Below are 25,671 nucleotides of genomic sequence, written 5' to 3' on the forward strand. Positions count from 1 at the left end.
TAATCTGTCCTCTTCATAGGGTAAACTTCTTCCCTTTTTCTGTCCCAAGTACCCTAATGAGTATTGAATAATTTTAGGAACTTTACTTTCCAGTTAGTGTTAATGTTGATTTAGTATTTCATTCCTACCTTTTCCCTTTTTTTTTTTTCTAGTACTTGTATGATCTCCAAGACTTCTGTGACAGCCAGACTCTAAGATGCTCCAATGCCCCCTGACTCCTGGGATTCACATTCTTGTGTTGTCCTCTCCCACACTGAATAGAATTAACGGCTGACCTCTGTATCCAATGAGCGGCTCCTCAGGAGAGGTCATAAAAGGCATTGCCGCTTCCACCTTGCTTTCTCTCATCTCTTAGATTGCTCACTCACTCACTCTGAGAGAAGCCAACCACCATATTGTGAGAATAACCAAAAGGTCTATGGAAAGGCTCTCAAGGTAGGGAGGAAATAAACCACCTGTCAACAACTGGCACCAAATGAGTGAGCTAACTTAGAAACAGTTGACTGAATCCCCAGTCAAGCTTTCAGATGACTACAGCCCCAGTTGATATACTACAATGTCATGAGATCCTGAGCTAAAACCACCCAGCTAAATGTTCTTGAATTCCTGACCCAGGGAAATTGTATAAATTGATAAATGTTTATTATTATTTTAAGCTGCTAAGTGTTGAGGTAATTTGTTAAGCAGTAATAACTAATTCATACTATTTCTTCTTATAGAAACAAAGAAATACAAACAAGTATGCCACTGGATGAAGCATCTTCATTAACAACATAACATTGTTGCTATATGCAAGACTCACAATTCAAGCCAAATAAATAACTCAACAGGCTTTTAAAAAATTTTTGAGGTATAACTTACATAGGCAAAATGCACACTCTTAAGTGTATACGTCAGTGAATTTTGACAAGTTTTGCAAGAACATGCACCATGTAAGTAATACCCTAATCAAGATGTAAAAATTTCCATTCCCCAGATAGTTCAGTCAAGGCTATTTTGAATCAGTACTTGTATTGCCCTCTTCCCAACCAGAGTCAAGCACTATTTTTATATCTATCACCATAGATGAGTTTTGATTGTTCTAGAACTTCATATAAATGGAAGAATATGATTTTTGTGTCTGGCTTCTTTTGCTCAGGATAATATTTCTAAGGTTCATCATGTTGTTGTATTAGTAGTTTATTCCGTTTTATTGTTGATTAATATACCACAATCTGCTTACCCATTCTCCCACTGAAGGATATTTGAGTTCTTCCCAGTTTGGGGCTACTATGAATAATGTTTCTGGGAACATTCTTGAGCAAATATTTTGGTGGGCATGCATTTTTCCTTTCTCTTGATTAAATGCCAAAGCAGGGCTGGGACTACAGGGAGGCAAATGATGTACCTCTTTGGCACAAATTTAAGGAGATCCTCTACCTAGGAGGAGGATTGCTGGATCATAAAATAGATGTTTCTAAAACAACTTGCCTTTTATATTATAGCACTGAATTTTACACTTAGACTTGTCATGGGTTCTTCTGTCAAAAAAATCTACCATTTAAGTAATGGGGAATAGTAGGTTAATATACTAGTATAATATATTAGTATAAGAAAACATATGCTTACAAAGGCAATTGATTAATATATTATCACATGTAATTCATATTAAATAAAATAGAAAGTTGACAATAACTTCCTCTAGAATGATCCCTAGTTCAAGTAAAACTCCTTGTTCTACAGATATGGAAAATGATTAAGAGACCAGTCCAAGGCTGCCTAGCTAGTTAGTGGCTTTTTCATCATACATATTGCATTGTAAATCTTTATACAAATTTAACCCAAACTCAGTTAAAATTCCTAAAGACATAACTACAATTGGTTTTCAATTTTAATGTCAACTAGCTTTCACAGAGAACTTTTTTTTTTTTTTTTTTTTGCATTGGTGGCTATAAATTAAAGTGTAAATTTAAACTGCTGGGCAAAGAGTAATATGTTCTTAAAAAATACAATTAAAGATTTGTGACATGCAAAAATTATACCTATAAAAACATATTTACTAAGTTAGGTTAAATATATAGAAAAGTCACTTTTATCACCATGGTCAGATTAGACTTTTCTAAAAAAGCAAGTGAGGCAACTGGATACTTGATATCTGCATCTTTCATTTCAGCGACCACTTAAAACCAAACCATTTAAAGTAGCAAGGAAAGTACTTTTATTCAATTTATTTGTTTTGCTGCTATTAAATTACTACCATTTAGTAAGATACACATTTTTCCTCCCTTGCAAAAGATTTAACTTCATCTATAATATAGCAATGATTAAAGAGTATTGACCAAGAATATTTCTTTAATCTAGGATGGATAATTACAATCCTATAAAGGCTCATGGCAAATATTTTTCATTGGTTTAGTACAACTTAATTCATTAAAGAAACATTTTTCATAATTTTAAGATAATTTCAGAAAATCTGTGAAGAAGCTCATTTAATAGTATATTTGTAAGAAAGTTTAGACCACTTTTCTTGCCAAAAATGCCTTAGAAAGTAAATTTCATGTGTCATTGAAATAACTGAATTTAAACTGTATGATTACATTCCACCCAAGCCATGATTATTATTTCTCTCTATTCTTCAATCTAGCCTTCTACACAGTTCACTATGTCCTATGTCCTATGTCCCTAAGAATACCAGTGCCCTGTGAGAATTTACCATGTACTTCTCTCAGGAAATACTCTTAAAACTCAGTTAGAGAAATGCTTGGTACTAAAAAGATTTCAAATTTTCCTGTATATCCTCTTTAGTAATTTTTTGTCAAGTACTTTGCAGAAGTACTATGCTTACCTCACAAAAGCTGAACACTGGATAAAGTCAATGTTGAATTTCTGTGAGGCCTGTGAATTAAATTTCCTAAAGTGAAAATTTACACCTGGATTTTATCATTAAACAAGTAACAGAAGAAACTAAAATCCTGCAGTTTCTAGTTAAAATGCCTTTTGTTTGCCAATTTCTGCTTTTCATGTAATTGTCCTGATATTATACAGTACCTCACGGGTTTCCCTTCTCGAAGCAAGTCTTCTAGACTCTGTTCACAGTGTTCAGCCACCACCACCAGTCTCTCTGAGTAAAAAAAAACACCAACTCCACTTTATATTTGATTAACACAATGTTTTAATAACAAAATAATATACCCCACTAAAGTTATTAACATATAGTACGAATGATATTTTAAAAGAGCTTTTCAAAGTCTACATTAACTACATAAAAATCAAATATGTAGAATAACAGGATAAATGTGTAATAAAACAACACATTAAATAACAATTTCTTTTCATCTTGTGTTTTTCTCTAGAATTTCTCCCATGTGCATCAGGAAATACAGCTGGAAAAGTTTACCTTTGGCAAAAAGAAGCAATCCTTCTTCCGACACAGACTAGGAGAAGAAAAAGCTTGGATGAAGATATAAAGAAATTTTGAAGTGAAGGGGAAATTGGGAGCTAGGGACAAATTGTCTTGATGGTCTGGTTCAAACATAAGGGCTTTGAAACTGAGTTCAGAAATTTGAGAAAAGTAGAAATGTTCTGAATCATGACTATGGAGAAAGAACAGAAAATCAACTTGGGGTTACTTGTAACATCATGGGGCTTGCTGAGATTAGTAATAATATAAAATTTTGGTGGGCACAATCTATATCATGATGCAATTTTTATTTTCCAACAGATCAACTGTTCAAGAATAAGACAGCACAGTTTTGAAGGTCTATACATTTTTAATGTAATCATCAGTTACCTAGTGACTAACACTTTGTCTGACACAGTAGCAGATCAGCAAACTCTTTTCCTTTTGAGATGAAAGAATGTAAGAGGAGTGAGAGAAAAGCACAACTGGGCTCACAAGTGGCTGGAGATTTGATAAGGTTATTTCAGGAGAAAGAAATTGGAGTACTATGAATATCTATGCAAAATGAGTTCTAAGATAAGGAAGAAGGTAAACACATAATACAGATGGCAAGCTAAGACAAGATAAAGAAGTAAAGGTGAAAAGGGACCAGAAATAGTGATAACTGCAAGGAGGTTTGGTGAAAATGAAAAACAGCAAAGGTAGAAAAATGAGAGCAGAAGATGGGAAGGACTGCTTCAAGGTCTGGTCTTCCCTGCTGGGAGTAGAGATGAAGGACAATGGTACACCGGCAATCATGTGAGGTGTGAGGGCAGGATATTGAACGGGTCACATCTTGGAAGCTCAAACTGAGGTGGTGGCATTACATAGAATGAACTGAAACACAAAATTTTAAAACTATAAATGAAAACTATCACTTTCAGAAAAAAACTCCAAATGATCTAAACAGGAACTTAAAGAAAATTAAATTTGAAAGAACACTTAATGAGGGGAAAAAAAGGAAAATAAATATGAAAGTTGAGATAAAAGTTCTAGTTCTTCAATTCAATAAAGAAAAGAGCATGCAAAGTTGAATTCTAAGCAATTTAGCACAACTGTGAAGTTCTAGAAGGAAAAAGTAAATAATATTGTCAGAAAACCAAAATGGGAAGCAGCATTCCTTTGTTTTCCCTCTTACCACATTTTTTACCACCTCAATTTTCCTTACACCTATCTGGCTACCTCTCCTCAGTCTCCTCTGTAGACTGGTACCTCTTCTACCCAAATTTAAATGCTTCTAGTGCCTCCACCTTTGATTCTGGGTCTTCAGACTGTGTTTTCTCCTTATTTACTTCCAAGGTTGAAAGACTCTTAAATTTTATCTCAAGCCCAGAACTCTCTTCTGAACTCCAGGCTTTTATAGCCTGTTTCTCACTTTAATATAAAAGTTACCTCAAACACAGCAGGACTAAAACTGAATTTATATTTTGCTCCTTAAGCCTTTCCCTTTAGTACTGTTTCAGTAAATGGTACCACTATCCTGCCTGCTGCTCCAGCTACAAATTTAGGAGTAATCTCCCTTTCTCAAATCCAAAGAAAAAGCCCTGCTATTTCTATTTCGCAAATGTTTCCTGAATCTGCAAAGTTTGCTCCATCTGCCACAATCTGGGTCCAATCCAACATCACCCCTCATTAGATTACTATAACAATCTCTTAACTAATCTTTTCATATTAATTCTTATTCCCTCTCCAAAATATTTTTATACTAAAATCTAAGTGATAATATAATAATTAATAAATCTGAATACGTAACTCCCTGTCTAGCTTTATGTTTTGTTATTTTGTCTGTCACTCACCAACTTCCAGTTACACTGGTCTTCTTCCTTCCCCTTTCCTACCTTAAAATACTAACACATGGATTCCCATTGCCTAAAATGATCTTCCTTGTTCCTTCTCCCAGTTAACTCCTATCATGAAACATAGTGGTTAAGAGCACAGACTATTCTGTCTGGGCTCAAATTTTAGGTTTCATACTCATTAGTTATGTGACCTTGGGGGAGTTTGCTAACCTCTCTATGCCAAGGTTTCCTCTTCCGTAAAACAACAGTACCTACCTCATAGAGCTGTTGTGAGGTTAAAATGAGTTAAAACATAATAAGAACCTGGCACATAAGAAGCCCTAAGAGTTAGCTATTATTATTATTCATTACTCAGTTAAATGTGATTTCCTCCAGGAACACTTTCCTGGTCCCCCCAAATCAATTTGCTCCTCCTATCATATAATCTATTCCACAATGTACTTTTCTTTTGTAGCACTTATTTCAACTCCTAAAGATTTGTATGCATTTTTATCTAATGTCTTTGTTCTCTACTAGATAATGCATTTCATGATGCCAGGATGGATATTGGTCTTGTTCAAAGTGCATCCCCAGTGTCTAGAATCATACCTCAAACATATAAGCATCTAATTTAAAAATACTTGTTAAATGAGTTAACTTGAGCAAAGTCTCAATGTAGCCATTAGAAATGAATGAGTCTCACACAATGATAGTCATTGTCTAAACAGAAGTGTGTCCTGCCTAGGAAAGTATATGCCTATGTTGTAAACTAGGCATAATAACACCACAATAGCACTGATTTTAACATAAAACAAAACCATCAGAATATATTAAAATGTGCATATCCCATTAATGAATAATTTTAAATTATATATTCATAAGTCTCCATATCTATGAAGAATTTTCAAAGTGTTTGGCATTAGCCTAAAATTTGTCAGGCTTAAAATGATTTAGGAAAAAAAAATTATCAGGCTTCTTCAGTAAACTCCTTCAAAATATCATAAGCCAGAGTTTGCCAAAGCTTTAGGATACTATGGACCTTCAAAGTATTACTGAAAGACAGCAGAACCATAATCCTTGGCAGAATATCAAAGATTCTCCCAGAGGTAATAGAGTGTATACCAAAACAATGTTTCCAATAAGAACCAGTTTTTTTCAAAAAATTGTTAGAGAGTCTTCATTCTGAAACTCAGGACCACTGTTTGAAAATAACTTCTGTTTGTTATAAAATAATATAGTTTCACAGAATAAAATATGACAGAAATATTTGAGAATCATAATGTGCCAAATATAAGTCAGCAATGTAGTGGCATTATTTATAAAAAACAAATGTGACACCAAGATGAACTTTAAAGAGTAGAACATACAAGAACCGTGAAATAATCTTTCTTCTAACAAATAGTTGATGAATGCCAAACATAACTGTAGTGTACATACAGTTTGAACTGTATGTTTTAAGTCATTGCTAAGAAATGGAAGAGAGTACAGTATTAAGCAAGACAGATAATAAAGGTGTTGAATAAAATGAGGGACTAAAACAGATTGAAAGATTAAAAGAAACTTTTTTAGCTTAAAGAAAGAGGTAAATTGTAAATGCGTTAAAACATGAAAAGTTATTAGAATATAGTTACTGCATCATTCTTTTGTTATTCACATTAAAAACTGAGACTAGCTCATTACCTTTTTTTTTTTTTTTTTTTTTTGTGGTATGCGGGCCTCCCTCTGCTGTGGCCTCTCCCGTTGCAGAGCACAGGCTCCGGACGCGCAGGCCCAGCGGCCATGGCTCACGGGCCCAGCCGCTCCGCGGCATGTGGGATCCTCCCAGACCGGGGCGCGAACCCAGTTCCCCTGCATCGGCAGGCGGACGCGCAACCACTGCGCCACCAGGGAAGCCCCTAGCTCATTACCTTTTAAAGAGAATCTCTAAATAAATATTTATACAGTAAAACTGATAAAGAAAAATTCTGTGCTTAAAAAACAGTATTGTTACTAGGTTACTGTGATTGTCAGTTTTACGAGTCAACATGGCTAGGCTGCAGTCTCCAGTTATTCAAACACTAATCTAGGTGTTACTGTGAAGGCATTTAATAAATGAAATCTACAATTAGTTTACTTTAAGTAAGGAAGATTATCCTAGATAATCTGGGTGATCCTGATTCAATCAGTTGTAAAGGCCTTAAGAGCAGAATCAACTCTTCTCTGGAGAAGAAACTCCACACTTAGTCTGTGACTTCAGCTGTTGTCTAAAACTTCAGCTTGTCCTTGTTGACCTGCCCTATGGATTTCAGATGAGCCTACCCAACCCCAAAATCACATAAACCAACTCCAAGCAATTAATCTGTATCTGTGTAGCTATCTAGCTATCTATCTCCTACTGGTTTTGTTTCTTTGATGGAACTCTAAACTGATATAGACACTTAGGTTGAAATATATATGCAGCTAGAGATATAGAATACATTATGTTATAGGTTCTTAACAATTCTATTATTCTCTACCTAAATTTCAAATCTGTTAGTTAAAATAATTTTGTTCTTGATTTTCCTAGCAATAAACAAAAGATTTCTGGGTAACCAATACCAAATAAAATGGAATGTATTACCATTTATAATCCTTATTCTGCTTCTAAAACTGCTGAGATTTCAAGTTCAAAAGAAAAAGATTAAGTTTGTTAACTTAAGTATTTTCATGCTTTATTGGCTTTTTTCTTTTAAAGATATTTTACTCAACTTCTCTTTAATAAATCAAGTGCACAAATTCTAAGGTACACTATTCTTGAGTTTAAATACATTATTCTGCTGAGTTAGCAAGAAACTAACATCATCTTGAATCAGTTTTGAATGATCCATAGGAAACAGTGACAGCCTGACTTCTGAGCTAACCTAACATGTAAAAACATAATGTTAGTAAAACAAACCACATGTCACACATTACTCCAAGTAAAAAGGGAAAGGTGGGGAGGTGGGGGACTAACAATGACAAACTGTGAGATATCTGTATAGTAAGAACAGAATAAAGGGGGGAAAGGAACCAAAATCAAAATTCTTTGAGGAGACAATTAAGTGGAGTCCAAACCAAAATCATGTGGTATTAAATCATCGAGAAATATGTGTTGTTCACTAAGGAGACTGTTGAGTAGAGCCTTTTCAAACTTTTCAAACTAAATTCAACTGAAATGACTGGGATGTTTTGGAACAAAAAGACCTTCACGACGACACTTATTCTAATTTATTTACACCTTACGATGCATACAACTTTTCAGGACAATGAACATTGCCAATAGTAAAAAAATAATCAAATTCCCTAACCTTTTGACAATCATTGATATTTTCATTCCAGGCAGCCAAACTTAAAATATATGAATTTTACACACATCCATGACCTGTGTGTCCCTAGAAGAAAGGGCTGCTGAGATCCAGGAGCAGGGAAAGCAGGGGAAACAGAGTAACCAGCAATATGGTAGATGGGTCTAAAGAGACTACCTAGATGTTGAGCTGGGTTCTACATTAAGAGAGTCTAACGGTGTCTAAGGAGATTACTTCCTAACGCACATTTATAACTAAAAAGACGGTTCCTGGGCAGTTAGCAGTAGTGTTCTCCAAAGGGATTATGTCATAGGTTTTTCCTAGTTCAGTGTTTACAGGGCCTCATTTAGATAGTGGAATGAAAAGAAGGAGCTCAAGAAGTATCTAGGACTACTGAGTCAATTATCCCATGAAAAGAAAGCCTAGGGAAAACTGGACAGAGGCAAGACCCCAGTCATATGAAGTGATGCTCTAAACATGCTTCCAGACACAGTGGGAAGAAATAAAGGGCACCTCAGGATACAAGGATGAAGAAGTCCTAAGAACTGAGTAAAGTGGCAAGACTTTGGGAAGACAGGCATACTCCAAATTTGCTGATGTAAAACAGCAATACTAATTATGGTTACTCGCTACAGATGATAATGATGATCCACTATATTGCTAAGTTTGGAGTGATTTTGGAACTAGGTCAACCCCACAAGTGGAAATTCTTTAGAATTTGTAATTGGATTGGGGGGGTGGTGTTTGAGGCATTCAGGGATTGACAATATCTATCAAGTATTCGATTATATAAAAAGCCACAAATGAGTTCTATAATTTAGTTAACGTCATTGAAGCCATTTATCAAATAAAAACGTTAGCAAAAGGTTTTTTGTTTGCTTGTTTTTAAACAACAAACTTGCCAGAAGTTACTTAATTGCTTTGTGCCTCAATTTCCTTACCTGTTTCTACCTCACCTTAAGGTTGTAAGCATTAAGTTAATTAAAATATGTAAAGCTTAGAATACTTAGAATACTGCCTAATACATAATAAACACTCAATAAATATTAGCCATCGATAATATTTATTACAAAAAACATTTTCTACTCAGTCTAGAAAACTTTCAGAGCAACTATTTTTTAAGAGGCATAACCTTGAAAGTATCATTTAGCCTGTTTTTCAGCAAAACAATAAAGGAAATACAGTTTGCATTTTCTGAACGTCTTTAATGTTAGGTTAAAACACCTGAAAATGCCATTTTTGTAGGAATAAAAACAGGACAATATCAGCAAGTATATAGGGTTAACTTTCATAAATCATTTTGTTAGAAAAATTAAATATATTTCAGTGAGATGCATTTAAAATAATTCTAAGAAATGGAACCTCAGCATGCAATTAAGCTTTCAAAAATAAGTTTAAAATAATTAAAATATTGCTAACATAAGCACCTTCAAGGGGTGCTACAGATTGAACATTTGTGTCCCCTCCACCCAAATCCGTATGTTGACACCTAATCCTCAGTGTGATGGTGTTTGGGGGTGGGGCTTTGGGAGGTGATTAGGTCATGAGGGTGGAGCCCTCCTGAACAGCATCAGTGATCTTACAAAAGAGGCCTGAGAGAACTCCCTTCCCACTCCCACCATGTGACGTTACAGTGAGAAGATGGCTGTCAATGAAGAAGCTGGCCTCACCAGAGGTGGAATCTGCTGGTGCCTTAATCTCCAGAACTGTGAGAAATAAACCTTTCTTGTTTATAAGCCACTCAGTTTATGGTGTCTTATTTTAGCAGCCAGAATGGACTAAGATACAGGCTACAGAAGAAAAAAAGGCAGTAAACATCTTCCTGGTGAAACACCGAATTTTTAACCAATACAGTTCAACTTTTCCAAATGAAATCCTATATGAAAAGACTAATGCAGCTCCAAAGAGATAAAAAATTAGTGACTCTCTTTTCATTTGAAGAAACTTAACCCAAATTATTACTTTCAATCATAAAATACACTGTAATAGAGAATTTTAAAGTTTCTAACTTTAGAACTTTCATTTCCTTCTTAGAGAGGTGAAGAAATGCTTGAGGATAGGTGGCTTTCCTGAAAGAGAAAATTAAAAATCTTGATTCTCAGATCTAAGAAATATGAATCATTCGAATGTAGTAAGGAAAACTCAAATGATGCAGTTTGGCTAGAGTGAAAGGTGAAGGTACTTGTACACACACATACTGATTACTTTATATGTTTACAATGTATATTATAACCTAACCAGGGTAACAGGATAGAGAACACAAAATAGGAGACAACAACAGCAACTTACCATGCTTTCCCCGAGAAATATCCACATACTGGCACAGTCTGGGATGGGTGATGGTCTTAAGGATTTGAAAGCGCCCTAAAATTTTGATGGAATTTGGTGTGAGAGGAAGCCCGTTGCTTCCACAAACATCATGTGGCAGAGCAGAGGCAAAGAAGGTAAAGGCACCCATTTCGGCATCCTTCAAGGGAAACATTTCGGAGTCCTAGATCTTCCAAGATAACCTAGAAAAGGAGAGAAGTTTTTGATAGATCAACTAGACATTAAGCCAGTGTTTTCTGACCTTAAACATGATAACTAATATAACTTGGAGGAAAATGCCAATCTGTACACTTTACAGTTAAAAAAAAAGTTAAAAAATTTCAAAACAATATCAAAGAGGAAAAACCACCCAATCATGATTTATATTGCAGCTCTAAATCAAAATCGAAGATTTTCAATGGCATATAAAGAGAAGACAGAACATTCCCTCTACAAGGATGTCTGACAGTTCTAAGAGTGTAGAGGAAGTTTGTTATTGCATATGCATATCAGTAAGGCTCTTCTCTTTACCTAAAGCTTGAATAACCCACAGAGTTTCCTTTTTCAGAGTGAGGGGAGTCAGGAAAGAGGAAATAAGGATACCAACCAGAAACTTTAAATAATCAAGGACTCTATTAATAGTATAAAAATTAAACTAGATAACAGACAGCACTATAATGTTACTTAACTAATCAATTTTTGTTTCTGTGCTAGGTGCTTTACAAGTGATGTTTTAATCCCCTCAATGATCTTGACAGATGTTATTGCCTCTAGGTTAGAAATAGATGTTCTATGTGTAAGTCCTGAGGGGTCCTAGCAGCATAGATTCCAAAGCAAATGGTGTCCCAGAGTTTTATCATGGAGCAGCCTGAAGATTAAAAAACTTGCTCCAAAATCTGAATCACATTATGGCAACCACAACAAAAAAGGTCCTCCAACAAAAAATCTCTCTCTCACCCAGGTGTCTCATGAAAAAGACATTCCATTGGTCAAGCACTGCATTCTTCTCTTCTCAGCTTTTACAATAAAAATCTGGAATTCTAAATCAAGTTAACAGACTGCTTTTCAAATGCCTGCCCAGAAACCTCATTAAAACATTAAAAAGAACTGTTTTAAAATGTATAAACTCATAACAAGGAAGAGGACAGAAAAAGGCCTTGAGCTGATGAAAGACTTCAAGAAACTCCTGTAAAGAATTTTGCATATGGAAGAGTATTGTCACAAGAAACAGAAAGAAGGAAGCTACAACCTATGATACAGTCAAGAAGTTTTGCTCAGCCTCTTCAGTTCAGAGGCTTCAGGTTCATAGAAGGCAGGAACAATGGTGAACAGCAGCAGTCAGAAGAAGGTTTGAAATGAGAAAGATAATTTGAAAGGCTGAAGAACAGAAGAGTCAACTCTGCCACCAGCCCCCCAGTACTGGCCAGTACTATCCTCTAAGCAAAAGAAAAACAAAAACCAAAATGGTTCATCCCTAAAGGAATAAAATAAACTGTGTGAGAATTACAATAAATAGTTGGTATGAGCACTGTGGACAAAAGCAAACTCCTCTTAATTCTGGAATTTGTAAGACCCCAGTTAAGATCTGGCTGTCTACCAAGCCATCCTAAAACAGGGTATTCCAGTCAACAAGCCTATCCACATACAAAATGCTCCCAGACAGTCTTCCTTAACTCTTAAATGAGGAACTGTCCAGGAATCATCAGATAGTTGAGGAAAGACTATAGCATAAAGGGCAAAAAATAAAATAAACCAAAAAAAAAAAATCTGCCCTGGATGCAACCAAAATAATTTATGAAAAAAACCCCAAACCAAAACTAACTCTAATATATTTAGAAAGTTTTGAGAAAATTTTGAGAAGATATTACACCAATTATATAAAAAAGGAGGTATGGAAAAACATATTTTATAAAAGAATGAAAAGGAATTGCCAACATATATGAGAAGATAAACAACCTCATTAATATTCAAGAAATTGTTCATTAAAATCACATGAGAATTTATACCTGTGAGACAGTAAAAATTAAGAAATCTGATAATACACAATGTTAGATTATGGAGAAACAGAGTGTAAATTGGTACAATGACTTTGGAAGACAGTTTGACACTATTTTGTTCCTGCAGAAACTCCTACACACAGACACAAGCAGAAACCAGGAAAGATCAGGGTGGTATTGTTTCTATTATCTCTAAACTGGAAACAACTTAAATGTCCACACACAGGTGAATGGCTAAATAAACTGTGGTACATTCATCTAATGGAAGAACACACAGGATGGAAAACAAGCAAACTATAGCAACATTTAATAATATAGATGAATCCTAGAAATATAATGTTGAGCAGGAAAAAAAGTCACACAAAACTTACACCAATATTCATAAAATTCAAAAACCACAAAAGCTAAATAATAAATAATTCAGGAATACTTACATATGAGGTAAGAATATATTCAAAAATTAAAGGAATTAAAAAAAAAAACCTGAGGCTAGGGTTACCACTGTGTATGAAAAACAGTCATAAGATTAGGGAATAACCCAAAAGAAGCTTCAAAAATTTTGAGTAATATTCTTATTTTTAATTGGTGGGTTAAGGGTGTTCATATTATTATTATGCTCCATAATTCCCATATTCTATATCTGTATCTATTTATATATATGTGCTATATACATTTCATAAAAATTGGAAAAAACATTTTAAATTTTAAAATGAAAAACATTTTTAAATACAATGAATTGATTTTCAACAAAGGCTAATGAATTCAATAGGAAAAGGATAGTCTTTTTAACGAATGGTGCTAAAACAAGACATCCACGTGGGAAAAAATTAACCTCAACTCCTACTGCTACATCCACAAAAATTTGATATGGATTATAGACCTAAATGTAAAAGCTAAAACTGTAAGTCTTCTACAAAAAAAAAATTTAAAAAACACAGAATATTTTTGCAACTTTAGGATAGGCAAAGATTTCTCAAGCAGGATAAAAAAAAGCCATAAAAGATTAACTTTATAAAGTGGGCTTCATCAAAATTAAAAACATTGCACATCAAAAGTCACATCTGAGAAAATAAAAATCCAAGCCAAAGTTAAAATATTATTTATATCTATATATGACATTTTTATCAAATAGATGTATACGTATTATATGTATGTTTGTATATATGATAGACTTAGAATATATAAAGAATGCCTACAACTCAATAATAAAAACAAAAATAAGTAAAAGTCTGAAACATGTATTTTTCACAAAGGAGGAATACAAACAGACAAAAAGCAAATGAAAAAGTTCTCAATATAATTAATCAGCAGGGAATTGCAAATTAAAAGCACAACAACATACCATTTCACATCTACCAGAATGGCTAAAATTGGAATGACTGGCAATACCAAGTGTTGAGAAAAATGTGGAACTGGAGCTGATACTCTGCTGCTGATGGTAGTGTTAAAATGACATAAGAACTTTGAAAAACTGTTTGGAAAACTGTCCTAAAGTTAAAAATACCCCTTATGACTCAGGAATTCCACTCCTACTCGGTACTTACCCAAGAAAACTTAAAACATTTGCCCATAAAAATACTTGTACAAGAATGTTCACAGAAGTTTTACTCATAACAGCCCCAAACTGGAAGCAATGTAAACATCATACAAGTGAATTGATAAACAAGTTGTAGCATATTTATCCAATGAAATGCTATTCAAAAGCAACAAAAAAGGAACAACCATGCCAAAATATGGATGTATCTCAAAAATATTATGTTGATGAAAGCAGTAGACACGTAAGAGTTCATATCCTATGGCTCCATTTAAATGTAGTTCTAGAACTACAGTTCTAAACTACAGTGATAAAAAAGAGAATTGTAGTGCCTTAGCTGGGTGGGGGTGGGGGGACGGGATTGGAGAGGGAAACTTAGGAACTTTCTGGAGTAGTCCAAATGTTTCACATCTTGATTAGGGTCACGTTTGTTCACATGTATCAAAACTCCTCAAACTGATCACTTAAAATCAGTGTACTCTAATATATGTAAATTTCATCTCATTTAAAAAAAGAAAATGAAACAAAATTTAGAGATTATGAGAAAATAATAATTTTAAAAATTAGTGCTTGGAACTTAAATATATGATTACCAAACTAGATAGAAGTGTTGGAAAATAAAGTTGAGACAATTACTCAGAACATGAAGCAAATGGGCAAATAGATAAAAAAAAGCATGACAGAAAAGAAAACACACATAGTGAATCAACCCAAGAATTCAACAACCACCTTGTAAGCATTTCAAAAAAGGGAACAGGGAAAAATAAAGGAGAATAAATTACGAAAGATGGGAGAAAATTCCCCACAACTGAAGGGAAATATGTACCTTCAAATTAAAAAGGCTTCTAATTTCAAGGAGAATAAATGAAAAAAGACCCAAATGGAGACATTTATCCTAGCTCCACTGAATGAGTTAACTGCAAGGAGAATAAACTCAGACCAAGACATGCCATGACAAATTTTCAAAGCATCAAGCATAACTAAAAATTTTAATCATTTCAGAGAGAAAATAGTTCAGGCATCAAAAAATCAAGATCAGACACTCATTCTCATGAGCAACAACAGAAGTTGGAAGATGGTGAAGCCTTGAAAAGTTGGAAGAAAACATAATTTTGTTTCTTTACCCAGCCAAACTATCATTCATAATAGCAAAATAGTAATTTACAACCATGCAAACATTAAAAAATAAAATCCACATCCACATACCTTAATGAATAAGTTTCTTTAGGATGTATTCTAACAAAACAGAGGAGAAAACCAAATAATAAAAGACGTGGAGTTAAGAAACAATGGATCTTACTCAAGAATTCAATGAATATAATCCAGTATAGAAGCTGCACCAAAGGACTAGAAAGTAATCTGTTCCAATTAAACAGAAGGTAATTGGGCTCCAAGGGGAATGTCTTCAAGCAGAGTAAGGGAGGTTCTCATACAAAGAATGAGAGGATGTGGTGAATAAAGCACATGCATCTTTTCCCTCAAAGAAAGTGCAAAGTACTTTGTGAAAGTGAGGCGAGCCAAAAGCTACATAAGAAGTATATAATCCAAAAAATTAAGCACATTTAACTATGGCATAATTTTTGTTATTGGAGAGGAAGAAAGAGTAATCAGTTGGACGTTAATATTACAAATCTTCTTGTTAGAGTGGTACTAAGGTCATGAAATTAAAACATTGGGAAGGAAATGTATAATAGCATACTTCTTGGCTCAGCACTGAAGATTATTTACAAAGACATAATATTGTAACATTTTACTAGTTTTTAAACACATAAACAAAGCAAAAAACAACTGCAGTTAAGAAATATACTGTAACTATTAATAACCTTGACAAAGTACAAGTAAAGGTCCACCTAAGGGAAGGTGGGAATGGATGTGGTTTCTGTGGCGGTAAAGGAAGGTAGAGTCTCTACTTCCCTCATTTTACCAACTAAGGAGCCAAATATATGTATTTTCGAAAGTTCACATGAAAAAACTTAAGTTTAAATATATTATTTAGAATTGTAAAAATAACCAATATGAAAACTAAAAATTGTGATAACGATTCAAAAATTTGTAAAAGAGGGCTTCCCTGGTGACGCAGTGGTTAAGAATCCACCTGCCAGTGCAGCGGACACGGATTGAGCCCTGGTTCGGGAAGATCCCACATGCCGCGAAGCAACTAAGCCTGTGCACCACAACTACTGAGACTGCGTTCTAGACACGCATGCCACAACTACTGAGCCCACGCGCCTAGAGCCCGTGCTCCCCAACAAGAGAAGCCACGGCAATGAGAAGCCCACGCACAGCAACGAAGACCCAATGCAGCCAAAAAACAAAAAAAAACCCACAACATTGTAAATCAACTGTATTTCAATAAAAATTATTAAAAACAAAACAAAAAAAAATTGTAGTAGAGAGGTTGTGGATGGTGTGGCCTATCTTAAGAAGTCGATTTAAAAAAAAAGAATTAGCAGTTTAACTTGTTCAACATACAGACCTAAAATTAGAAAAGGTTAAAAATGATTATCTCTGAAGGAACAGAACTGAGGGTAGGAAGGAAGAGCCTGAGCTATTGCATTTTATTAGGCAGTCCTTTTATACCATGCTATTTGATCTTCCATTAGATACTTCTGTCACTTAGACAACTAAAAATCAAATAACCAAATACAGAAAAAGCAAATAATTCAAAACGATAAAACAGTAGTTGGCATTAAACATTTCATCAGTGTTCAGCTTCAACTACCTCTTAGATGGGTGCACATAAAAAAGTTCACACATAACAAATACACACAGATTTTCTGCCGCTTGGTGAGTGGAAGAAAGCCAGTGGAAAAAACAGCCGAGGTGAGAGACTAGTTGAGGAAAAAAAAACAACATAAGGAGCTGGGTTTGAAAATTCATTCATTCAACAAATATCCTGAAGCTCCTATTTTAAGTCAGGTGTTTTTCCAGCTTCGGGGCCACCAGTGAACAGGACACAATATCCGCCCTCAAAGAACTTTAAGTGGAAATGCATCACAAAGGGAAAAAGGTAAAATATAGGGCAAAAGATGCATATTTCGTTACGAATAAAACAGTTTACACATTTCTTCAATGGGTTTCATTTATTTTATATACTTTGCCGCAAAAAGTTGTCTTTCTGTCCCAAATAAAAACAGGGACAAGAGGCCCTGAAAAGCAACCACTAACAATTCTAAAGAAACTTCCACTCGTTCACATTCTTCCACTGCACAAGGGAATGCCACATCTCGACAACTGACTAAACCTTTGAAAACAAGAAATAAACCAAAGCAAGAGTTCGAATCTATGTTGAGCAACGGGAGAGCCGATAGCAAATTCTCTGAAACAGTCTGGTAGTAGATCCTTTCGAAGAGTCGCCTGCAGTCCTCAAAAGAGTCAGGTGTGTAGGGGGAAGGCGGGCTGTAAATAGGGATGGAGACGGTACTCAGCAGCCAGCAGCTGCACCGGTGGTCTCTATCACTCACGGCGGAAATGCGGGGCCGCTCGTTGCACCTGACCTTCCTCTACCTCCCACCAGCCCCGACCACTACGACACAGAAAACTGGGAAACCCAAATACCTGCCTCTGGGTCTGGGGACGCAGGCGGACACAAAGACAAGGGGATGGAGCTCCTACACAGGGCCCCAGAGCTGTCGCTGGAGCTGGTGTTGCCGCTATTGCTTAGTGCACCAGACCCTGCATTTCAGGTGCTTCTACAAAAAAGGCTGCTTCTGGAGCGCCGGGAGCTCAGAGATTGCCCTTTGGCTGCCAGCTTAAGTCAGCCGGAGTTGCCAGCTCCGCATCCGGCCAGGAGAGCAACGCCCTCGCTCTCCGCTGGCAACTCCCAGATATCCCCCGCCACCACCCTCAGCTCGGCCTTTTCCTCTGACTTCACAGCCTCCGCGACGGAACTCTAAAGAAAGACCCCGACGTCCGGCGTCTTGCCCCTTGCCCAACCTGGCGACAAAATATAGAGACCGAGGAAGAGGTGCAGAATGGTTGGCGTTATTGGCTGAGGGAGTGGACGCCGGGGAGTGTGGTGTGGCTGCGCACGGGAAGGGGGCCACTGAATTTGGAGAAGAATCTGTGGACCGCTCCGGCGTTTAGCGAGGACACCTCATTGGGTCCTTTCTCGCTGCCTTCGTGAGCGGGAGGCTGTCCTTACCGCCTCCGGGCCGAGACGGCCAGGGTTCCGCCTGTTCACCGATACATGTGAGTGTCGTCCGCAGAGGGTCCCGGGGTACGGGGATTGCGAACATAAGAGTCCCCTGTCCCTTAGTGGCCTTCGGATGATAGGACCTGGCCTGCGGGGAAGTCGGCCCACAGCAGCGCCAATCTTGGCATGAGGAAGTAGGGAAGAGCTTGGGACCTTTTGAAGGAGCCAAGTTTGAGAAATGGGATGCGGGGCCGAGGGGAAGGATGTTACTGGAAAAGATATATGCACAAACATGTTTATTTTTGCGTGTGTGAGAGAACCGGGAGGCGGTGACAGGAATTCGTTTATTCCGCAAGTAGTTATTCAGCGCCCACCATGTTCCAAACACTGTTTTAGGCATCGGTGAAAAGCAATGAACAAAACAGACAAAAATTCCTGTCTCCCTGTAGTTCACATTTTATTGAACATGCATACTAAACAAAGTTAAGAAAAACATACCGTATCTTAGGTCGCAATGAGTGCTGAAAACAAAAGTAGTAAAGCCGGGAAGGAGGATATAGGTTGAAATTTTAGTGTGGCCAGGGAAGGTCTCACTGTAAAGATCACTCTTCAGTAAAGATCTGACAGAAGCAAGAGAGTTAATCATTAGGCTGTTTTGGGGAGGTGCAGTCAGGCAGACGGACCAGACATTGCAAAAGCCATCAGGCAGGAACTCTCCTGAACAGCAAGGAAGCCTGTAGGTCAGAGTTGAGTGAAGGAACTAAAGCTGGAGAAAGAATCAGAGATCAGGAACAGGTCATGAAGGATCTTGAGGGCATCTAACCCATTGGAGGGTTTTGAGCAGAGGAGTACTGACTTCCTTTTTAAAAGAATCTCTCTGGCTGCTCTCAAGAGTAGACTGGAGGGGGCTTTCCTGGTGGCGCAGTGGTTGAGAGTCCACCTGCCGATGCAGGGGACACGGGTTCGTGCCCCGGTCTGGGAAGATCCCACGTGCCGCGGAGCGGCTGGGCCCGTGAGCCATGGCCACTGAGCCTGTGCGTCCGGAGCCTGTGCTCCGCAACGGGAGAGGCCACAACAGTGAGAGGCCTGCGTACCGGGGGAAAAAAAAAAAAAAAGAATAGACTGGAGGGAATAGGGTGGAAGAAACACCAGTTAGGAGGCTTTTACATAAATCCAGAAGAAATAAGATAGTGGCTTGACTAGGGGTGGTAAGAAATGACCAGTCAGATTCTTAGTGCTTTTTATTTAGGTATGCAAGAACTTTAATGGATGGTGAGTTAATTTTCTTTAATTAGGTTTTGGAAACACTTTTAAAATGACTTGTAGTGTGAGGTTAGGAGTAACACGAGTTAAAATCATGGCTTTACCATTTAATATTTGAATGGATTTAGACAAGTTACATAATTTCTCTGAGTTTATCTATAACCTTATTGTTTCACAAGTTTGTAAAGATTAAATGATGATGTATGTAATGTGCCAGGCCCATTAAAATAATGGCTACTGTTTTTAACTGTGTTCTTGGATAAGAAATGGAAGAAAGATAGTGGTGAGTACATCTGTGAGTGGAAAGCTTTGGTTAAATCCTATTGGGGAAAATCTGAGCCAGCTAACAGATGACCTTGTTTGGTAAGTGGGCCATGGGAGACCTAGACATACCCCTTTTAAAATTTTATGCATATGTCACTGGACCAAAAAGTTTTCTGTGTTAATGGCCATAGTATCTGAAACACATGGACTGTCTTCTCTTAGCCATACCCTCATAGCCATCCCTTAAGCCCTCCAGGATCACCAGTGTCCTCATTAGTAAACGGGAAGAAGGCTCTCTGGTGAGTAGAGAAAAACAATCAAGAATAAATACAAATTTCCAGTTATAAAATGAATAAGTCATGGGAATGTAATGTACAGCATGGTGACTATAGTTAATAATATTGTTTTGCATGTTAGAAAATAGCTAGGAGACTGGATCTTGATGGTTCTCATCACAAGAAAAATATTGTAACTATGTATGATAAAGGATGTTAACTGGACTATTGTAGTGTTCATCTTGGAACCCAATCAAAAAATGGGCAGAAGATCTAAATAGACATTTCTCCAAAGAAGACATACAGATGGCCAAGAGACTCATGAAAAGATACTCAGTGTCGCTAATTATCAGAGAAATGCAAATCAAAACTACAGTGAGGTATCACCTCACACTAGTCCGACTGGCCATCATCAAAAAGTCTACAAATAATAAATGCTGGAGAGGGTATGGAGGAAAGGGAACCCTCTTGCACTGTTGGTGGGAATGTAAATTGGTACAGCCACTATGGAGAACAGTATGGAGGTTCCTTAAAAAACTAAAAATAGAGCTACAGTATGATCCTGCAGTCCTACTTCTGGGAGTATATGTGGAAAAAACTATAATTCAAAAAGATACATGCACCCCAGTGTTCACTGAAGCATTATTTACAATAGGCAAGACATGGAAGCAACTTAAATATCCATCAGGAGATGAATGGATAGAGAAAATGTGGTGTATACACACACACACACACACACACACACACACACACAATGGAATATTACTCAGCCATAAAAAGAATAAAATAATGCCATTTGCAGCAACATGGATGGACCTAGAGATTATCATATGAAATGAAGTCAGATAGAGAAAGACAAGTATCATATGATATCACTTATATGTGGAATCTAAAAATGAACTTATTTACAAAACAGAAACAGACTCACAGACATAGAAAACAAACTTATGGTTACCAAAGGGGAAAAGTGTGTGTGGGGGGGTAAATTAGGAATTTGGGAGTAGCTTATACACACTACTATGTATAAAACAGATAAATAACAAGGACCTACTGTATAGCATGGGGAACTATATTCAATATTTTGTAACAACCTATATGGGAAAAGAATCTAGAAAAGAATGTATGTGTATCTGAATTACTTTGCTGCACACCTGAAACTAACACAACATTGTAAATTAACTATACTTCAATAATAAAAAAAAAGTCACACAGCTAATGAGTGGCAGAGCTGGCATTTGAATTCATTCCCTGATCACATGCTTAGAAGAAAAACAAAAAGAATAAAATGAACTTTCACAAAAAGCATAGTTTTAGATCTTTCTATGTTTTGACAAAGTTTACTAAAAGACCCCTGGAATTATTGCTGGTTGCCACTGCTATATATTTTGAGTGTCTCTGGAATGTATTGTTCTCAAAATATTTAATTTTTTCATTTACCTGTTTAAAAATTATGACTTTTGACACGTTTTAAATCCTAGCAGGAGTTTTAATCTAGAGCTGCATTGTGTAGAACTGTAATAAAGGTGTTCTTAGAGTGGGGTAACTTGGCAATTAGATTACAAAACAAATGGAGGAAAGAAGTTTGGAAGGTAAGAATAGGGATGATGGTAGAAGAGAGAAAAAAGTGATTAAAATTACTGTAGTTCACTATTTCTGAGAGGCATATTTTTCTCATATTTATAGCTCTGAAATAGTGGGATATTCAATGTTTTAAACTCATTATAGACTAGCAGCTGTGACATCGTTGTCACTGCCCAACTTACGCAAACTTGGTTATAACTGATAATGTCATTAGTTCAGTTGAGTTGTGTGTACTGTTGGTACATAGTTGTAGAGTTTAATCTGTTAAGTATCCTTTGAAAGATCATTTAGCACTTAAATAAAAAGTTACTGCGTTTGCAGAAATAAATGGAAGAAAAAAATTAGGAGTTTGGGATTAACATATACACTACTACATATAAAATATGTAAATAAGGACCTACTATATAGCGCAGGGAAATATACTCAGTGTCTTGTAATAACCTGTACTGTAAAGACTCTGAAAAAGGAAATATATATATATATAAAACAATCACTTTGCTATATACTTGAAACTAACATAACGTTGTAAATTAACTATACTTCAATTTTCAAAAAAGAAATTCATGGAAACACAAGAGTGATATAAGATAAAAATAGGGCTAAATTCAAAATAGGTATTTCAATACATAATACAGGATGTGACTAAGTGTAAGAGAGCATTAGGTCAGTTAAATCAGCCATGGTTTTTTTCCTTAATGGTACCCAAAATAATGCAGCATCTTATGATTGGAGTCATTTTACAGTTGATGGTATCTTATATATGATGAAATACGATGCTTAGAGTGTCTAAGGAGAATTTAAATTTTTACCTAATTGCAATTCTGAAACAGTGAAATCAGATATTTTGAGAAATAGAGAATCACTTCCAAATTTTTGTAGAGTTCTCTATACTATAAAGTAAAAATGAAAGTCTGCACTTAAAACTTCCATTTCAAAGCAATAGTTTATGTTTGGTTCCTAACATTGAGAGCCCAGGGTAGGGGATTTGTTAATTTTTTAAAAGTACTGGCAATTTCAAAATCAGTGGGGAAGACTACTGTAGAGATTGCAGAGGTAAAGGGAAGTCATTTAGAAATGATAGGAATCTCTGAAGTAATGTTTTATGTGTGTGTTTTAATGATTCAGATGTAGTCTAAATTCATGTATTTGCTAAAACCAGCTTCACCTGATTTTATGATTAGTGGCATCTTACAGTAGCTTTTTAGGTTTGATGAATTATGGTGATTATGTTGAGAAGAACAGAATTAATGTGAAAGGGCAGAATAATTTAGATAATACTTTTCAAAAGCTTTTTATCATAAAGAATGTTTATTTTTTTAAATTTAGTGTAGGAAAAAGAAAAAGTCTTGACTCTTACTATCCATATGCAGTTAACATACTCAGTGTACTGTTTTCCTCTCTGTCAATGTTTTAGATTTGTAATTACTGTGCATGCAATTAAGTATTATATCTATTTTAATCCATAAACATTTTTTTTTTAATTTTGGTGCAGACTAAGCCAGCATTCCCAAACTGTTTTAGAAAATACTAGTTCAAATAAATGTTAATTAGGTGTTCCTTGCTTAGTATTCCATGGCTAAATACTTTGGGAAATGTATGTATACTTCATAAGTATATCCTATTACAGAAATTATAGCTTGGGCATTAAAAGAAATAACTCCAGAATCAGACAGACCTAAGTTTCAATCCTCATTTACTAACTAGCCACATTAATTGGCAAATTAATTTTAAGTCAAGTTTTCGTCTCTGTATAATGGCGATAATTGCTGTATTTGTAGATGATCTGTGTAAAGCATTTAGCCAGCCCACAATAAATGCTCTTCAAATGTTACCTATTATTATTAACTTTATCATCTGTGAGAAACCCTTTACGTATTAGCATATTAAAAGTTCGGAGGAGACTAAGGAAACTTCTGAAGTTTTGAAATCCAGCAGGTACTCAATGTAAAATTGAATATCACTGGAGCAGTTGGCACAGAGTAGTGAAATGAGCGCTGGGTTGAATGGCAAAACATTTGTCTGAGCTTTAAGCAATGATGTTGTTAAGCTAACAGTGTTACCCTAAACATAACCTCTTTTAAAAATTTTTCTCCAGTTTTCTGTGTGTCTCCCATTTGTCTAAAGTGTAGTGAGTACAAGGAACATGTTTAATCTTGCTTCCTACTATAAATCTGGCACATGCTCAAAATCAGAGACCATAAGTAAAATTTGGGTCATGAATGTGTTATTTATATGGACCTGGCAGGTAACATAAATGGCAAACAGGGAATAGTGGGTGAAGTCTGTTTTGCCTTGCTTAAAGGCATTCACATTCAGTTGTTTCAAATACTGATCTGTTTGGTGACCATTTATAATCACTAGAAGAGACTAGAGTTCAGGATCAAACCCTTGAGAACATCAGCATTAAAGGGATAAGAAAAAGGAGATGCTAAGGAAGTAGGAGAAATCAGGTGAAAGTATACTCATTTTATAAATTAAGAAAATGAAGCATCGAGAAGTTAAGTACCTTTACCAAGTTTGTCACACAGCTGGTAGTATGTGATTCAACCAAGATTTGTTGGCTATAAATGCTTTTTTTAAAAAAACTATGCTCTCCTACCTGTGGTAGCAATCATTATCTGCATACTACTAGAAAACATTGACATAAACTTATGCATCCTACTTGTATTTTTGAAAAGTTTAAATGACAGTTAATCAACAAGTACTAGAAAACCTGTTTCCAGAGCTTCTAATATCAATAAATAGTTCTTAATATTGAGAAAAGTTTTGTCAACATGTAGACCTGATTAGAAATTAATCCAGAGGCAGAGTCAAGATGGCTGTGTGGGAAGACATGGAGTTAGCATCTCCCCACAACTAGGGTGCCTGCCAGCCGCTGGTGGGGAACTCTGATGCCCAAGAAGATGGGAGGAACCCCAAAGTGAACTGATAGGATGTAGGGGGACTGAGAGGGGTGGAGAACTGGAGGCCAGACAGAATCAGTGCCCCTGAGGCTGGAGAGATCAGGAGAGGCAGGTGGGAGGGGCCCTCCGGGAGGAGTGGAGGGCAATTGCCCCATCCACTCGGGCATGGGGAGCCTGCTGAGCTCCCAGGCCAATCCCCTGCCCTCCAAACCCCCATCCAGGTTGTGTGGGTCCTTGGGGGCATAGGAGGGAGGCTAGGGAGATCAGGAGAGGCAGGCGGGAGGGGCCATCCAGGACAAGTGGGAGAGGAGCAGAGGGCAATTGCCCTGCCCACTCGAGGCTGGGGAGCCTACTGAGCTCCCAGGGCAATCCCCTGCCCTCCAAAGCCCCCTCCAGGTCATGTGGGTCTTTGGGGGCATAGGAAAGAGGCCGAAGGGAGAACAGGAGAGGCAGATGGGAGGGGCCCTCCCAGACTGGAGGAACAGGAGAGGAGGGCACTGTCCCCGCTCACTCGAGCCCCGGAAGCCTGCTGGGCTCCGAGGTGAGGTCCCCTGCCCTCTTGAGACCAGGGGTGGTGGCGCACGCCTGGGCACCTTCTGTTCCTTGAGCGTAAACCCCACCCCCACAGCCCCCAGAGCCTTTTCCAGCCCTGTGGGTCCTGAGAATTGGCCCTGCCTACCACCCAAACCTCACCCTTGCATAGGCCCCACCATTCACAGCCAAGGCCTTTGCCCCCTGTATTTCTTTTTGTTCTTTTCCCTCCTCTTTTTTTACTATTGTGATACTGATATAGCTTCCAGTTCTTGATTCATCTACATTTTTATATTCTTCCTAATGTATCTGTTAGTTTCCTAGTCTAATTTTATTTTTTACTTTGTTATTGTTGTGTTTTTTGTTTGTTTTTTTCTGCCATC

The 25,671-nt window shown here is 36.7% G+C and overlaps 2 protein-coding genes across 3 annotated transcripts in view; one reads left to right on the forward strand and one right to left on the reverse strand.

Moving 5' to 3' along the window:
- TBCK (TBC1 domain containing kinase) overlaps positions 1-18,193 on the reverse strand; it is a 240,719-nt gene extending 222,526 nt beyond the window's left edge. The window contains exons 1-3 of one of the 2 annotated variants that reach the window (XM_024119218.3): positions 17,899-18,193; positions 10,788-11,008; positions 3,028-3,100 (exon numbers count right to left, since the gene is read on the reverse strand). In XM_024119218.3, coding sequence (XP_023974986.1) covers positions 3,028-3,100; positions 10,788-10,980 — 266 coding nt within the window. In that variant the 5' untranslated portion in view covers positions 10,981-11,008; positions 17,899-18,193. Of the gene's footprint in view, positions 1-3,027; positions 3,101-10,787; positions 11,009-17,894 lie in introns of both variants that reach the window. The other variant, XM_024119217.3, reaches the window with a different exon arrangement.
- Positions 18,194-18,427: 234 nt separating this feature from the next.
- Positions 18,428-25,671, forward strand: part of AIMP1 (aminoacyl tRNA synthetase complex interacting multifunctional protein 1) — a 36,279-nt gene continuing 29,035 nt past the window's right edge. The window contains exon 1 of the mRNA XM_007119935.4: positions 18,428-18,527. Within this exon, the coding sequence (XP_007119997.1) occupies positions 18,526-18,527 (2 nt within the window). The 5' untranslated portion in view covers positions 18,428-18,525. The remainder of the gene's footprint in view (positions 18,528-25,671) is intronic.

Source organism: Physeter macrocephalus, chromosome 7 (assembly GCF_002837175.3).
Source record: "Physeter macrocephalus isolate SW-GA chromosome 7, ASM283717v5, whole genome shotgun sequence".
Classification (NCBI taxonomy): Eukaryota; Metazoa; Chordata; class Mammalia; order Artiodactyla; family Physeteridae; genus Physeter; species Physeter macrocephalus.